Here is an 18,100-nt window from a genome sequence, read left to right on the forward strand (position 1 = left end):
GCCATGTGCTAGCCGTGTGACTTCATCCAAATTAATCAACCTTTCTGATATTGTTCCCTCACTTGTAACATGAGGATAGCAACCAGTTTACATCCTTTAATATTAATAGCAACTAACCCCTTTAAAACGAGCTTCTAATGTCACAATTTTTGGACAGGTATCATATTCATTACAACAAATACCTGCATGGCATCTGAAGGCCAGGACCTAAATGAAAGAATTCCTTTTCCAGTGGCGCTCATGGTGTTGACATGGTGTAGGTGAGATGTGATGAAATCCTAATATTAACAACAGAGACTATTCACAAGCCTTTTCTGTATGTGCTGGGTTCTGTTGTTACGAGCTCAACACGCATTGTCTCATTTTATCCTCACACGAATAACCTCATAAGGTGGTCTCAATAGCCTCATTTTATCCAGAACGAAACTGAAGTACAGCGAAGTTAATTTGTCTAGGGTCACACAATGAGTGGCGGAATCCAAACTGGAAATCCTCCAATTTCAAAGGCCCCTGCTCTCAACCACCAAGAAGAAAAGGGAGGAAATTGGCTCAATTAAATGCATTCTGTGATCCAGTACCTGTGCGCGACGCTTTAACTATAAGGCGAGGAAGAAATCCTTAGACTAAAGTTTCCCTTAGCCCCTTTTCCTTTAAGAACGTTTAGTTAACAGCTTATCTCCGCACGGACTGACCGAATAAAGTTATAGGAAAAGGGAGATGGACTAGCGGCCACGCGGTCCCCGGGGCTGGTGTGGCTGTTTGCCTGACTTCAGGCGCCCCGGATCTCCCGGAGGGAAGTCAGGGCCCAAGGCGCTTCGCAGTCCAGCTGGGGAAGCGCGGGGCTGCAGGCCCGCGAGTGAACGTGAGCAGGTAACCCAGGCCGCGCAGCCGGGCGGAAGCGGAGACCTAGAACCGAGAAGCCCACGTGCTAAAGCGGAAGAATGGAACTCCCGGGAATAGACTGGCCAGCGCCTTACCCCTCTCCAGCCCTCGCGTCAGTCGCGAGGCTCCTCCCACCCTGGGTTCCTCCCGCCCTGCTCCCGCCTCCCCGGCCTGTCGGGCCAATGGGCGGGGCGCGCGGGCAAAGCGGGGAGGGGCGGGGCCCATGGCCTGCGCGCAGGTGCCGTTCTGCGCCCGGCCCGCCCGTTCCGCCGCTGCCGCCGCCGTCGTGCGTGCCGCTGGGCGGATGGGCCGGACCTGCGTTCTCTCCTCCTTCCTCCCCGCCTCCGGCTGCCGGCAGGACCTTTCTCTAGCTGCCGCTGGGACCCCGTGTCATCGCCCAGGCAGAGCACGGTGAGGCCCTCAGGGAGCCCGGGGGCGCGATCTCCGCCAGGTCTTCGGTGCCCGGGCTCATTGCCCTGAGGCTGGCGCGGGGCCCGGGCCCAGTGGCCAAGATGGGGCCAGGGCAGCGGGTGGCGTGGGGGTGTGTGGATGAATGAGGCGCTGTCGAACTAGGCCGCGAGTCGGGAGATCGGCCTAACCTCACGCGGGAAAACCGTGGGGAAAGCCTTCTCCCGAGGCCGGGACGCCCGATGGCCCAGTCCGGAGAGGAGGATGGGGGTGGGGCCCACTTTGGGTGGGCTGCCGGCCACCCCTCAGTAGGCCAGAGGACCCGACAGGCGCTGTTCATGTGTCTGTTCTTTGGAGGCCTGGGGGTTGGCCAGGAACAGGTGTCAGGACGCTGAGAAGGGAAATTCCTGGTCCTCGGGGTCAGGGATCAGAGGCTGGAATACTACTACAAGGGCATGGCCCCAGCGTGGTCCTAGGAGATACAACTCTTAGCCAGAATACTGGGACAGTTTTAGTTCCCAGCTTCTGAGACGTGAGCTTAGCGGTCCTTGTGATTTCACTTTGCAGTACAAGAGTGGGAGTAATTCTGCACGCATGATTTGGAGACAGAACTAGTGAGGGACAGAGTAGAAAGTTTCTACTTGTAAATAAAAAGTTCCGTCGATTAATTTACGATTAGAAATAGTAACCATAGTGTAGATTATGGAGGTTGCTTATGAGGACTGATGAGCCGTACCTTCAGTGCCAAAGGTGGCAGGGACTTGGTGGAAGGACCCCAGTATCTGGTGGGTGTTCATCTATGTGAAAATGGGGAGTGTGGGCGAATGGGAGAAATAAGATTCCAGATTATAGAGGAATGGTTTTGTGTGAAGAGTGACTTGGTTACTGGTGGTTCCAGAATGGAATTTTCTTTGACTCTCATCTATGTACGTGCTTCCAAATGCTTTCATTCATATAACCATATATCAGGTTAAGAAATAAAGTGTTTTGTGAGCAGTCTGGATGGAAGATTGGTAGCTAAACTCTTAGTTTATCTTTGATTCCTGGTGCCACAAAGATTTTATTTATCTATTTATTTGAGACAGAGCCTCGCTTTGTCGCTCAGGCAGAGCCCAGGGGCGTGATCTCCGCGCAGTGCAACCTCCGCCTCTCGTTTCAAGCAGTTCTCTAGCTTCAGCCTCCCTAGTAGCTGGAATTACAGGCACGCGCCCCCACAGCCGGCTAATTTTTTGTATTTTTTTTTTAGTAGAGACGAGGTTTCTCCGTGTTGGCCAGGCTGGTCTCGACTGCCGGTCTCAAGCAATCTGTCCACCTCGGTCTCCCAAAGTGCTGGGATTACAGGCCTGAGCCACCGTGCCTGGCCCAACAAATATTGATTTTAGATCAGTCTTTCTGGGACTTCTCAATAGCGACTTTTTTGACAACAGATAGGTTTACAGAACTTTTTAAAAATTTTTGCTAAAAAAAGGATTTAGCTCTGTGTTAGTTTTGGATTGCTATATACAGTATGTTTTGTTCTTAATCTTAATTCAATAACGTGTTTTATGTGATGAAATGTGTTTTGGGACCATGTGGATAGTAAAAAGTTTTGTTCATATGTTTGCTTTGGTATTTCAGATGCCCCCTAAAAAGGGAGGTGACGGAATTAAACCACCCCCAATCATTGGAAGATTTGGAACCTCACTGAAAATTGGTATTGTTGGATTGCCAAATGTTGGGTAGGTGAACGTTGGGGCTTTTCTGATTTTCATTTTGTAAATATTTTGGGTCCTATGGTAGAAATGGGAACCGTGAGGTAATTAAAATTTAAGTTGAAGAAAAGAGGCCAGGAAGCTGGACTATTAATGTTGCAAAATTAGGCTTTAGTTTAGATGTATTTTATTGATTTCAGTGCTGGTTGGCTATGTGTGGTACCTACCTAGGCTGGCTACCGGAGGCTGTGCAGTAGGATGCTTTAGGAAATCGATTTGAAAGCTCCACTAAAAGCTTGATGGAGAAGGGGGTGACAGTTTTAGATTTCATAGTGGAACTTGGTAGGTAAAAGGGTTGCTGTTATAAAGTGTCTAAATCTGAAAGTTCTGAGAGCAGAAATTTGAGTTTTTGTAATGTTTTCTTTTCTTTTTCTTTTTTTTTTTTGAGACAGAGTCTCAATCTGTTACCCAGGCTGGAATCCAGTGGCATGATCTTGACTCACTGCAACCTCTGCCTCCCGGGTTCAAGTGATTCTCCTGTCTCAGCTTCCTGAGTAGCTGGGATTACAGGCACACACCGCCACACCCAGCTAATTTTTGTATTTTTAGTAGAAACAGGGTTTCACCATGTTGGTCAGTCTGGTCTCGAACACCCAACCTCAGATGATCCGCCAGCCTCAGCCTCCCAGAGTGCTGGGATTACAGGCACGAGCCACTGAGCCTGGCTGTAATGTTTTCAAAATTACAGTGAATTGAGTATTTGCAAATAAGAAAGTGATAGTAAATATATATGGGGTTTATCATAAATCTATACACATGCAACTTAAGTGTTTAGAGTCTTTTTTTTTTTTTTTTTTTGAGACAGAGTCTTGCTCTGTTGCCCAGGTTGGAGTGCAGTGGCATGGTCTCGGCTCACTGCAGCCTCTGCCTCCCTGGTTCCAGCAATTATCCTGCCTTGGCCTCCCGGGTAGCTGGGATTACAGGCACGTGCCACCACGCCCGGCTAATTTTTGTAATTTTAGTAGAGACGGAGTTTCACCATGTTGGCCAGGCTGATCTTGAACTCCTGGCCTCAAGTGATCTGCCTGCGTTGGCTTCCCAAAGTGCTGGGATTACAGGTGTGAGCCACCGCGCCCGGCCCAAGTCTTCCTTTTTCATTATTTAATCTTTCACTAACCTTAAAATATAAAACATCTCAAAAGTGATTAGGGTGTACTCATAGGTAACATATTCAGTGTGGATTTGTGAGATCAAGGGTGGCCTTTTAGATTCGTGGCAAGTAGGACAATCCGTTCTTAGGTATTCCGAGGAGCCCCTGTCATAGGGATTCCTCAATGAATAGAGCATGGTGTGACCAAGTGAGGCATGTCTTAAATTCATGTCATGTAAAACATGAGCAAGTGTGACTGTCCTGATTTCAGTCTTTCGTGGAGCTTGAAGAGGTTTTCATTTTGAAGGGGTTTCCCGCTGTGATATAGTCTGCTTGCAGAGTAAGACTAAGTAGAGAGTCGAAATGTAAGCAAAACAAATAATTAATCAAAGTACTGTAGGGTGCTATCAATAAACGTGAAAGCAAGGTATGATCATTATGTATGTTGTGAGCTTTATTGCACTAGTAAGGAAGATACAGTTTTTAGATATTGACATACTTCTCATTCTAGAATTGTTGCAGTTACTACAACTTGATTTTAAATGGGACTGTATTAAAATGGGCCATATTAAGTGTTTTCTGTTCATATAGGCAACCCTCTGTATCTGTGGTTTCACATCCTTGGATTCAACAAATCTCAAATCAAAATATTTTTTAAAAAATTGGCTGGGCATGGTGGTTCACGCCTATAATCTCAGCACTTTGGGAGGCCGAGGTGGCTGTATCACTTGAAGTCAGGAGCTTGAAACCGGCCTGACCAACATGGTGAAACCCCCTCTCTACTTAAAAAAAAAAAAAAAAAAAAAAAAAAAAAAAAAAATTAGCCGGGCATGGTGGCAGGAGCTTTTAATTCCAGATACTCGGGAAGCTGGGGCAGGAGAATAGCTTGAGCCCGGCGGGGCAGAGGTTGCAGTGAGCCAAGATCCCGCCACTGCACCCCAGTCTGGGCAACAGAGTGAGACTCTGTCTCAAAAAAAAAATTTTTTTTTAATTAAATAAAAAATGACAATACAACAATAAAAAATATAGTAAACAACTATTTACCTATCAATTACATTGCATTAGGTATTTTACTACACCATTAAGGTGTATATAAGGGACTTGATCTGCTGGAATTAGAACCAATTCCCTGCAGCTATGGAGGGATAACCATATAAGCTTTTTAGTTATAAAGCATAATGAAGTTAATGTACATGGAAATAACCTAAAAATATTTTATTATTCAGAATAAGTGTGCTGTTTACACTTTTAAATAAAATGCTTTCCCCACCCAGTGTCATTGAGGTATACTTCACAAATAGTAAAATTCACTCATTTTAAAGGTACAGTTTAATGAGTTTTGGCAATTGTATTTGGTTGTAAACACTACTTTTTGTAGAATGATCTTATTTCACACAACTGTATCAGGTAGGATTCTTTGTAAGCAACACAATTTTGGCTATTTTCAGCAAGAGAAAGAGGTTTATTAGAATGAGTGAATTAGGATCTGAACAGCCAGGCCTCAAGAGGGGTAGGAGCCAAGTGGTGCTGGCAGAAATAGGTCCATGTGGAGCTCAGCCATGTGAATCCCTGGACTTCTGGGTGTTTCTCATTTCCTGTCTCTCCTGTAATTCCAATTCCTGAGTAAGGAAATCCGACTGGACCTGTGTGCTTCTGTGTAGGTCTACAAGATAAAGATTGTGGGAGGGAGACAGTTCTCTAAAGGATGGCCTGCTGATCAAAAGTAAGGACATTCAGTACAAAACCATCTAGAGAATCTCTTGGTTTTTAGCTGGGTGAATAGGAAGGCTTACTTTTTAGTCTGCATAAGGCTGATGACCCAGAAACTTAGAGGTAATATTTATAGCGAATCAGATATTTATTGAACATTTACTATATGCCAGTCACTATTCTGAATGCTTTATATATATTATCTGATTTAATAAGTGATTTGACATTCCCCTCCATTACAATTTAAGTTCTGTGAAGGTACGGATTGTCTTGTTCTTGCTTATTGGTATATTTCTAGTGCCTAGACTGGTGTTAGGAACATAGTAGATATTTAGTAATTATTTGTTAATGGGATACATATTTCCTCTTTGACGGCTGGGTGTAGATTTAGTGATAAAGAGACATGTTTTAGTTTTTGTTTTTTGAACAAGATTTCATTCTCTTGTCCAGGCTGGAGTGCAGTGGCATGATCATGGCTCACTGCAGCCTCAACCTCCCCGGCTCAAGCAGTCCTCTCGCCTTAGCCTCCTGAATAGCTGGAACTGCAGGCACAAAAAAACACTATGCCTGGTTAATTTTCGTATTTTTTGTAGATGGGGTTTCACCATGCTGCCCTCAGGCTGGTTTCAAACTCCTGAGCTCAAGCGATCTGCCCGCCTCAGCCTCCAAAAACATGTCTCACATTAAAACATGTCTCCAGCTGGGCACAGTGGCTCACACCTGTAATCCCAGCACTTTGGGAGGCTGAGGCAGGTGGATCACAAGGTCAGAAGTTCGAGACCAGCCTGACCAACATGGTGAAACCCTATCTCTACTAAAAATACAAAAATTAGCCGGGTGTGATGGCATGCACCTGTAATCCCAGCTACTCAGGAGGCTGAGGCAGGAGAATTGCTTGAACCCGGGAGGCAGAGGTTGCAGTGAGCTGAGATTGCACTATTGCACTCTAGCCTGGGCGACAGAGCAAGACTACGTCTGAAAAAAAAACAAAAATACGTGTCTCCTTGCCCGGTGTGTTGGCTCACGCCTGCTGGAATTACAGGTGTGAGCCATGGTGCCGGGCAAGGAGACATGTTTTAATGGCCTCTTTTAATGACGTAGAAAGAATATGGAGATTTGGTTTGTAGTTCTGTACTGCTTTTTCTTACCCCAGTGACCCTTTATAAATGAGCTCCTGTTGGACCAGTGTATTATTGTTGTTGTGAGGAGTAGAGAATACTGGGGGGAAGGTACATTTTGATACAGTATTCCAAACTTCTTTATTTCTTTGAGGGATAGCTCTTCTTGTTGCTATGTACTGCATCAGATGGGATTAGATTCGATTAAGAACATCAGAAAACCCCAGGTAACTAGTTGTGGTTTTTTTCATGTAAAAATGTACCTTTTGCAGTCACAGATTGGTATAGTGGACCTGCTTTATGAAGTCCTCAGCAACCCATGGTCGTTTCACTTCACGGCTTGGCAATCCCTAGGGTATGGTGTCATTCTCATGGTCTAGGGCTAGGGTCCCTGAACCTCATGCTGGGGACTGGTACCGATCCGTGGCGTGTGAGGAACCAGGCCGCATGGCAGGAGGTGGGCGGCAGGCGAGTGAGCATTCCCACCTTAGCTCCACCTCCGGTCAGGTCAGCAGCAGCATTGGATTCTCAGAGGAGCGTGGACCCTGTTGTGAACTGCACATGCAAGGGATCTAGGTTGCACGCTCCTTATGAGAATCGAACTTAAGCCTGGTGATCTGAAATGGGGCAGTTTCATCCTGAAACCATCTCCCACACCCTTGGTCTGTGGAAAAATTGGCTTGCATCGGCCAATTCATGGTCCAGTCCCTGGTGCCAAAAAGGTGGGCAGCTGCTGGTCTAAGGTGTGAATTCCAGGCAGCTGGTTATCCGAAGGGACGAGGGGCCAAACTTGACTAGCAGCCTTTTTCCTGTAAACTGCCATACCATACTTCTGCCAACATCCCTTTGTCCAGAATTTAGTCACAAGAATTTAGTTGCGAGGAAGGCAAGGAAATGTAGTCTTTATTTTGACAGCCACATGTACAGTTAAAAATTCTGTTATTCTTGCCTGGGCACAGTGGCTCATGCCTGTAATACCAACACTTTGGGAGGCCGAGGCAAGCAGATCACTTGAGGTCAGGAGTTTGAGCCCAGGCTGGCCAACATGGTGAAACCCCATGTCTACTAAAAATACAAACATTAGCTGGGTGTGGTGGCACACACCTGTAATCCCAGCTACTCGGGAGGTTGAGGCAGGAGAATGGCTTGAACCTGGGAGGCAGAGGTTGCAGTAAGCCAAGATTGCACCACTGCACTCCAACCTGACTCTGTCTTAAAAAAAAAAAAAAAGATTACTCTGAAAGAAGGGGAAATGGATATTATGGACAACTAGTATACTCTGTTCAAACACTCACAAACTACCCCAGGAGAGTAACTGTCTTGCTTAGCTGATCTTCTGGGAATACATTTTGGTGTCCCTGCAAATTGCCTTCTCCCATTTTTCTACAGACCAGTCACAGCATCTGTAAAAGCCATTTACTATTGCTGAGGGAAAAAGTTGTAGAAAATGCTAAAAAAAAGAGAAAGAATCACAACAGAATTATCACCGTTGTTTAGTTACCTATAGTTGTGTAGCAAACCATTCCAAAAGTTCATCGTTTAAAATAGTAACAATTTTTATTGGCTCATGTGACTGCATTCAGCTGGTGGCTCGTTGAGACTGGAAGATCCAAGATGGCCATTTTAACAGATCTGGAACCTTAGCAGGGTTGGCTGGAAGTCTGGGGCACTTCTCGTATACTTGGCCTTGTTCTCTTTCTAAATGGTCTCTAGACCAAGCTTCCTTATATCCTGGTGTCTGGCTCTTGAGAGAATGGAAGTGTGGCAGTGGCATAGCGCACTTATACAGAAATCTTTTGGTCAAGGCAAGTCATGACACCAGCCCAGAGATATGGGGAGAGGGGAAATAGACTCCACCTCTTGATGGGAGTAGTGGCAAAAACTGTGTGGCCATCATCAATCCACTGCAGTCCACTGTTTTTCCTAATACAAAATATGTGATGCCTATGTGTTCGTAGAAGTCTTCCTAGTTGATTCTTAGCTCACTTGTTTTTTAGAAGCTCCATTCTTGATTGCTCAAAGGAACTCACAGGAGGAAAATTATTCTCTAGGTTGCATATACCTGAACTGGTCCAGGTCAGAAACAGAGCAGATGAAAACTCCTGTCCTGATGGGTAGTGAGATCTCTGAATAGCCACTACACTCTAGCCTGGACAATAAAGGGAAAAAAAATTTCTTTTGAAATAATTTCATGCTTAAAAAATCTCACAGTTGCAAAAATAGTTTTAAAAATTCCGATTTATCTTCTGCTCACATCCCCTAAGTGTTAAAATCTTGATAATTATAGTATGATGTTTCCTTAGTTTCCTTTAACCTGGAACACATTCTCAGTCTTTTTGTATTTGATGTCCTTGACACTTTTGAAGAGTACTGGCCAGTTATTGTGTATAGCCCTCATTTGGGGTTTGTCTGGTGTTTCCTCATGATTAATTTCAAATTATGTACTTTTGAGCATAGAAGTGACATACGCTTTTCAATACAGTGTATTAGAAAGCACATGATGTTGATTTGTCCATTTTTGGTGATGTTAACTTTGATTGCTCGTTGCCGTCTGACAGATTTCTTCACTGAAAGGGTTATTATTTTTCCCATTGCAATTAATAAGCATCTTGTAGGAGGTCCTTTGAAATTATGTACATATATTGTTTCTCATGCTTTTGCCCCCTAATTTTGGCATCTATTATTGATTCTTACTGAAATAGTTATTATGGTGATGTTTGCCAAATCGTGATTAAAAAATATCCCTTATGTCTTCTACATTTAGAAGAAATAGTTTATGGAAGGAACAATGGAAATTCTATTGTGTAAAACCCTGTTGTACAAAAGAGTTTTCCATTCATTCATGTATTTGATTATAATTTATTTATATCAGTATAGATTCTTATTCTTTGGGTTATAATCCATTACTGTTGTTTTTTTGGTGATTAGGAGCCTTTATGTTCACTTATATTCCTTTTGACATGTCCTCTTTATTTTTTGAGTGCTTTCTACTTTCTGACACCACAGTACATTTCAGTTCTATACAACATATTTTATATTTGAGTACAATATGTTATTTGTACTCTGTCTGCTTCAGCCTTAGGATACATAAATTTTTATTTCAACATATGATTTTATTTCTCTTAGGTATATATTTAGGAGTAGAATTTCTGGGTCATATGTGACTGTATATTTAACTATTGAGGACTGCCAAACTGTTTTCCAAAGTGGCTGCAGCATTTTATATGTGCACAAGCAGTGTATGTGGGTTCCAATATTCCACATCCTTGTCAACACTTGTTGTTATCTTTTTGAGTATAGCCAAGTTGCGAAGTTTTTGATTGTTTTTTCTGTTCTTTTTTTGGACACAGAGTCTTACTCTGTTGCCCAGGCTGGAGTTCTGTGGCACAGTCTTGGCTCACTGCAGCCTCCACCTTCTGGGTTCAAGTGATTCTCCTGTCTCAGCCTCCTGAGTAACTGGGATTATAGGCGTGCACCACCACCGGGTAATTTTTGTATTTTTAGTAGAGCCAGGGTTTCACCATGTTGACCAGGCTGGTCTCAAACTCCTGACCTCAGGTGATCTGCCTGCCTCGGCCTCCCAAAGTGCTGGGATTACAGGCATGAGCCACTGGGCCTGGCTAATTGGTGTTTTCTTGATGGCTAAGAATATTGACATCTTTTCATGTGCTTATGACTTCTTCATTTTGAAAGATATTTTCACTGGGTAGAATTCTAGGTTAACAGTTATTCTTCTAGCACTTTGAAGATAATCTTCTACTTTATTCCCTTTCTGGGATGCCTATTACAGACAAGTGCTGCATAATGATGTTGGTCAATGACTGACTGCATATATGATGGAGGTCCCATAAGATTATAATGGAGGTGAAAATATTCTACCACCTGGTGATATTGTAGTGCAAGGCATTACTCACGTTTGCGGTGATGCTAGTGTAAACAAGCCTGTGCTGCCAGTCATATAAAAGTATAGCATGTACAATTATGTACAGTATGTAATAATTGATAATAAACAACTGTGTTACTGGCTTATGTACTTACTATAGTTAATTTTTGTCTGTTTTTTGAGACAGAGTCTTGCTCTGTTGCCCGGGCTGGAGTACAGTGGCCTGCTCATAGCTTACTGTAGCCTAGAGCTCCTGGGCTCAAGCAATCCTCCTGCCTCAGCCACCTGAGTATAGCTGGGACTACACACACACCCCGTCCCACCTGGGTAATTAAAAAAATATATACACTGTGGATTTTATGTTAAATGGGGACTTCCTGTGTTGCCTAGGCTGGTCTTGGAACTCCTGGCTTCAAGCGTTCTTTTTGCCTCAGCCTCTTTGTGCTGGGATTACAGGCATGAGCCTCCATGCCCAGCCTATACTGTAATTTTTATTGTTACTTTAGAGTGTACTCTTTCTACTTACAAAAAAAGAAGTAACTGTAAAACAGCCTTAGGCAGTTCCTTCAGGACGTGTTCCAAAAGGAGGCATTGTTATCAAAGGAGATGACAGCTCCATGTGTGTTATTGCCCCTAGAAACCTTCCTGTGGGACAAAATATGTAGGTGGAAGACAGTGATATTGATGATCTGACTCCGGGTAGGCCTGGGTTAATGTATGTGTTTATGTCTTGGTTTTTAACAAAAAAGTTTAAAAAAAAGCACACATTTTAAAGATATAAAAAAAGCATATGGAATAAGGATATAAAGAAAAAATATTTTTGTACAGCTATACAGTGTATTTGTATTTTAAGCTAAGTGTTATTACAAAAGAGTCAATAAGTTAAAATTAAAGTTTATAAAGTAGAAAGTAATGGTAAGCTAAGGCTAAGTTATTGAAGAAAAATACCAAAAAATAATTTTAGTGTATCCTGAATGTACAGTGTTCATAAAGTCTACAGTAGTGTACAGTAATGTCCTAGGCCCTCACATTCACTCACCATCACTCATTGACTCACCCAGAGCACCTTCCAGGCCTGCAAGCTCCACTCATGGTAAGCATCCTATATCACTTTTATACTGTATTTTCACTGTACCCCTTCTACATTTAGATATACAATACCTGCCATTGTGTTACATTTGTCTCCAGTGTTCAGTACAGTAACATGCTGTACAGGTTTAGCCTAGAAGCAATAGGCTATACCATATAGCCCAGGTGTGTAGTAGGCTGTACCATCTAGGTTTGTGTAAATATACTCTATAATGTTCACAAAATGATGAAATTGCCTAAGGACCCATTTCTCAGAATGTATCTCCACCATTAAGCGATGCCTGACTGTAAATGCGTGTTCTTCCCTAGATAGTATCCTGCTGAAGCTCTGGTTATTTCCTTCTCCAGTCTTTTTCTCTCTTGTGCTTCATTTGGATACTTTTATTGCCGTCTTCAAGGTCTTTTCTTTGCAGTGTCCAATCTGCAAAATTTTTCCTTAAGAAAAATTTTAAAAGATTTGTAACATTTATTTTAAGGTCCTTTTATACTACTTCATCTCTCATTACTGAGTATGTTTATATTTGCTGACTTTTATCCTGATTTTGGTATGTATTTTTCTGCTTTTTTGCATGTCTTATAATTTTTAATGGTTTCCATACATTGTGGATTTTATGTTAAATGCTAAATATTGTTGTTTTCCTTTAAGAGTATTGGACCTTGGTATGGCATTTGGTTAATTATGTATCAGATTAATTGTTTTGAGGCTTCTCATGATGGATTAATACGATTTTGTGCTCTGGTGCTACTTAATCCCTAGTACTAAGACTTGACCCTTTTGAGGACTCTATCCAAATTCCCTTGTATTACAGGATCTCTCCAGTCTGGCTCATAGGAATGTGAACTGTTCCAATCTCTGTGTGAGCCCTGAGAATTGTTCATCCTAGTCTGTTTGGGTGATCCTTTCCCTGGACTTGTAGCGATTGAATTTACTCATGCGCAAATCATTACTTAGCTGTGTTCTTGAGGGGACCCTCTGCAGCTCTTCAGAGTGCTTTCTCTGTGCAGCTCCCGCCTTTCTAGTATACTCTCCCATAAATTCTAGCTGCCTTGGCCTCCTAACTCTCATCTTAGTCTCTTCAACTTGGTGTGACTGCTGGGTTCTGTTGGTTTCCCCTCTTGGAATGGTGACTTTGAAAGCATCAGTAGGCAGTAAGCTGGAGCAGTTGCAGAGCTTAGTTTATTTGTTATTTTTCTCTCAGGGAACACAGTCCTGTGATGCATATTGTCCTTTGTGTGAAAACTGTTATTTCATAAATTTCATCTGGTTTTCTAGCTCTTTATAGCAGGAGGGCAGTTCTTGTAGCAGAGGGGAAGCAAAACTCCCCAATACCATTTTAAATGAATTTAAATCTTATTATCTACTTGTCAACATTCCAGAATGCCTGTTCTTTCATAGAAATTTATGATTTGGGAATTATTTACTTTCTCTTTTTAATATGTTCTGAATGATCTTTTTGAATAACAGATCTGTTTTTCTACTCATTCTTTCCTAGTATTCAGCAGTGATTGTGTGCCTTAGAGGTACTTCGTAGATTAATGGGTTTTAAGTTTTAATTTTTTTTTTTTCCCAAGACAAAGTCTCGCTGTGTTGCCCAGGCTGGAGTGCAGTGGTGCGATCTCCACTCCCTGCAACCTCTGCCTCCTGGGTTTAAGCAATTCTCCTGCCTCAGCCTCCCAAGTAGCTGCGATTACAGGCATGCGCCACCATGCCTGGCTAATTTTTGTATTTTTAGTAGAGATGGGCTTTCATCATACTGACCAGGTTGGTCTCAAACTCCTGACCTCAAGTGATCTGCCCACCTCTGCCTCCCAAAGTGCTGGGATTACAGGCTTGAGCTACCATGCCCCGCCTAATTTTAAAATTTTAAATGAGTTTCTTTTTCAGAATGCTAGTTTGTATTGCTGTATCACCACATAATTTCAAATATTTTTTTTTTTTTTGCTCCTTAAGGTACAGTTGAGGGCTGGGCATGGTGGGTCACACCCATAATCCCAGCACTTTAAGAGGCTGAAGTTGGCGGATTGCTTCAGTTTAGGAGATCAAGATCAGCCTGTGCAACAGGATGAAACCCTGTCTCTGCAAAAAATACAGATATTAGCCAGGGGTGGTGGTACACACGTGTAGTCCCAGCTACTTAAGAGACTGAAGTGGGAGGATCTCTTGATCCTGGGAGGTCGAGACTGCAGTGAGCCATGTTCGTGCCACTGCACTCCAGCCTGGGCAATAAAGTGAGACCCTATCTCCAAAAAATAAGAAAGTTAAAAAAGAAATTACAGTTGACCCTTGAACAACTCCGAGATTAGGAGCACTGACCCCTGGCCCAGTCAAAGATTTGTGTGTAATCTTTGATTCCTCCAAAACTTAACTAATAACCTACTATTGACTGGGAAGCCTTACCAATAACATAAACAGTTGATTAAGCTATATTTTGCATATTATTCTATACTGTATTCTTACAATAAACTAAGCTAGAGAAAATAATGTTATTAAGAAAATCATAAGGAAGAGAAAATGTAGCTACTATTCACTAAGTAGAAGTGAATCATCATAAAGGTCTTTGTTGTCTTCATGTTGAGTGGGTTGAGGAGGAGAAGGAGGTGGAGGGTTTGGTCTTTCTGTCTCAGGTGGTAGAGGCAGAAGATAGAGAGGAAGTGGAAGGAGAGGAAGGAGGGGCAGGCACACTCAGTGTACATTTTATTGAAAATAATCTGTGTATAAGTGAACACGTGCACTTTGAACATACATTTCAAACTAGTATTGTTCAAGGGTTAACTGTATTTGCTTTTTTACTATTAACTAAGCCACAGACTTTATTTGGATTTCACCAATATTCCCACTGATGTCCTTTGTCTTTGAATACCATATTGTGTTTTAGTCTTCATGTCTCCTGTCTCCTCCAATCTTTGACAGTTTCTGAATGTTTTATTTTTCATGACCTTTAAAGATTTATTTTTGAAGAGTACTGGTTAGGTATTTTATATAATATTTATCCATTTGAGTTTGATACTTTTTAATAAACATATAATATATGTTTATTACTTTGATAATATTGAGTTTGATACTTTGATAATAAACATATAATATACGGCCATGCGCAGTGGCTCACGCCTGTAATCCTAGCACTTTGGGAGGCTGAGGCAGGAGGATCACTTGAGTTCAGGAGTTTAAGACCTACCTGGCCAACATGGCAAAACCCTGTCTCTTCTAAAAGTACAAAAAATTAGCTGGCCGTGGTGTCATGCACCTGTAGTCCCAGCTACTCTGGAGGCTGAGGCATGAGAATCTCTTGAACCCAGGAGGTGGAGGTTGCAGTAAGCCAAGATCGTGGCACTGCACTCCAGCCGGGTGACAGAGTGAGATTCTGTCACAAAATAAAAAATGTGATATATTATACAATTTACCATCTTCATCATTTTTAAATGTGCAGTTCAATTGTGTTAACTATAATCATTGTTGTATAACAGATCTCTAGAACTTTTTCATCTTGCATATCTGAAACTCTGTACCCATTGAACAACTTCCCATTTTTCTTTCCCCCCAGTCCCTGGAAACCACCATTCTTCTTTCTGTTTCCATGATTTTGACTACTCTAGATAATCTCATATAAGTAGAATATATGAGTATATGAATATAAGTAGAATCATAAAGTGTTTGTACTTTTGCGACTGGCTTACTTTACTTAGCATAGTGTCCTTAAAGGTTATTCACATTGTAGCATGTGACAGGATTTCCTTCTTTTTAAGGGCTGAGTAATATTCTATCATATGTAGATAACATTTTCTTTATCCATTCATCTGTTTATGGACATTTGGTTCTACCTCTCGGCTATTATGAAAAATGCATCAATGAATATGGGTTTGCAAATATCTCTTTGAGATCCTGCCTTCAACTCTTCTGGATATATACCCAGAAGTGAGATTGCTGGATCATATGGTAATTCTATTTTTACCTTTTTGAGGAACCTCAAACTGTTTTCCACAGTGTCTGTACCACTTTACATTCCTACCAGCAGTGCGCAGAGTTCTAATTTCTCTGTACTCTTGCCAACACTTGATATTTTTTTTTGATAGTAGCCATCCTAATAATTGTAAGGTTATATCTCATTGTGGTTTTGATTTGCATTTTTCTAGTGATTAGTGGTTGAGCATCTTTTCATATTTTTTTAGCCATTTGTGTCTCTTCTTTGGAGAAATAATCTGTTGAGAATAGACATTTCTCTAGGTGTGATCATTGCTGCTGAAGTGTTGCTATTTTTAGGCCTTCTTCTCTGATGGAGTTAGAAAATATGTAATTACACTCACCCATGTATACATGGATTGGTATTTATTTCTGTCATCTTATGTATTTGTGTATCTATCAGATAGATGCTTTTAACAGTTTAGTTATATCTAAATTGAAAATATTTTGCAAGGACTTTCTAATTCTTTTCCCATGTTTTGAATGGATATTATATATACATGGTTAATTCAGAATGCTGTGGGAATTTGCACTGGTATCCCTACTTCCCATTACATGCTGCAATTTTGTGTAAAGTTTTACATAAAACATCTATTCTGTCAGGTTTACTTAATAGATTAAAATAGTAATTTCCAAAATAAAGTATTTAGGTCCTAAGGCTAGGGGGCATACACTTAGTCTAGTCACTGTGTTTTTTTTTTTTAATTTTAATACTACCATTGCTGAAATAAGTTATGTAAACCCATTCTTGCATGAGAGAAATTCCTACAACTTTGAATCTTTCTCCTACTTTTAAGCTTTAATATTAACCTCAAGGGATCTAAGTGTATGTGTGTGTGTGTGTTTAAAAAGTTCTCATTTTACAAAAAGCATATGGGCTTTAATACTTCAGGCATAGGCCAAAACTTTCAAATTCTTTGCTTTTGCAAGGCTTTTCTTAATAGATTTGAATAGATCAAATGTCTTATGTTGCCACTGAAGCCTATAGTAATGATCCTTAGAAATTTTTCTTTTTCCTTCTTCCTTATTTCTTTTTACTTTTTTATACTTACAAAGCTGTTAGAAGCTACAGATGACTTGGGTTTTATGAAATTTAAAATTCATCTAAAATGAGACAGTCTGAAAATGGACATTTGTCTTCTAAGTTTAGTTTGAATGCATGTAAGAATTTTTTCTGCCTAAGGAATTTTCTTTTGCTATGTTTTACCATATAATACGCTTTAGGGGATACATTTTTTTAAAAAATCACAAAACATACTTTGTTTTGTCCAGGTAGACAATATAAAATATTATAAATAGTAATAGCTGTACATTTGAAAAAACTTCCGTAAACAACCTATGGCCTTTTCAGAATTGCAATTGACTGTGGTAATAGCAATGAGCGGTTTTTAAACTACACTATACAAGAATGCAATAGCATTTTATCTTCATAATGTTAGGCCCAAGTGTCCTATAAATGTTTAAATTAATGTATTTAAATTTTGTTTTACATACTTTTATTACAACATTATTCTGTAATATTTCCATTGTAGTTATACAATATTTTCATTACATTTTAGATAAATAAGGATTCCTGGACTGTTCTGGCAACTTAACTATCACTCTTTATTTTAAATTTTTTCGTGGTGAGGGGAAGAAAGTATGGAGAGTGGGCCAGTCTGTGTTACCAATGACTTGAGTAGGCTTTTGTAGTTTTCCCTTGAGGAAAATATCCCCAGTGGGAAAACTGGTGGTGTGCCTGAGGTTCTCCAAGTCTCCTCCAAATGTTTTGCTGGTTTCTTTCTCCATCAGCATCAGCTTTCTATGGGTATAAAGTCTGGATCCTTGCATCCTTCTTTTGCCCAGAATGGGCACAGGTCCCCAGGGTAAAAGTGGTTGGGGAGGTCAAGTGTCTCCTTCCAAATTTTTTGTTTTCATTTTTAGAATCCCAGACCCTTCAAACAGATGACTTCTGTATCCTGCATTTTAGATGGCTTTTCTAGTTCTGGGTGGGATTATTAGTCTGCTGTTAACTTTTACATCTCATCCAGAAGAAGTTTCCCACTTAGTTCCAGCCCCCAGATGACCTGTTGAAGAAATCTGGTTTTTAGTCTTATAAAATTTTCCAGAGTCTGGATTTTATTGATTTTATCTCTGTGGTATCATTTAATATGTTCTTCTGTCCTCTATATTTCCTGTAAACTAGCAGTAACATGTAAAGTGTTGGTCAGA

General features: G+C 41.2%; 1 protein-coding gene across 1 annotated transcript in view; it reads left to right on the top strand.

The window, feature by feature from the left end:
- The first annotated feature begins 1,093 nt into the window (after nucleotides 1-1,093).
- Nucleotides 1,094-18,100, top strand: part of OLA1 (Obg like ATPase 1) — a 178,076-nt gene continuing 161,069 nt past the window's right edge. Inside the window, exons 1-2 of the mRNA XM_033231094.1 lie at nucleotides 1,094-1,293; nucleotides 2,908-3,008. Of these exons, the coding sequence (XP_033086985.1) occupies nucleotides 2,908-3,008 (101 nt within the window). The 5' untranslated portion in view covers nucleotides 1,094-1,293. The remainder of the gene's footprint in view (nucleotides 1,294-2,907; nucleotides 3,009-18,100) is intronic.

Source organism: Trachypithecus francoisi, unplaced genomic scaffold (assembly GCF_009764315.1).
Source record: "Trachypithecus francoisi isolate TF-2019V2 unplaced genomic scaffold, Tfra_2.0 Lachesis_group13, whole genome shotgun sequence".
Lineage (NCBI taxonomy): Eukaryota > Metazoa > Chordata > Mammalia > Primates > Cercopithecidae > Trachypithecus > Trachypithecus francoisi.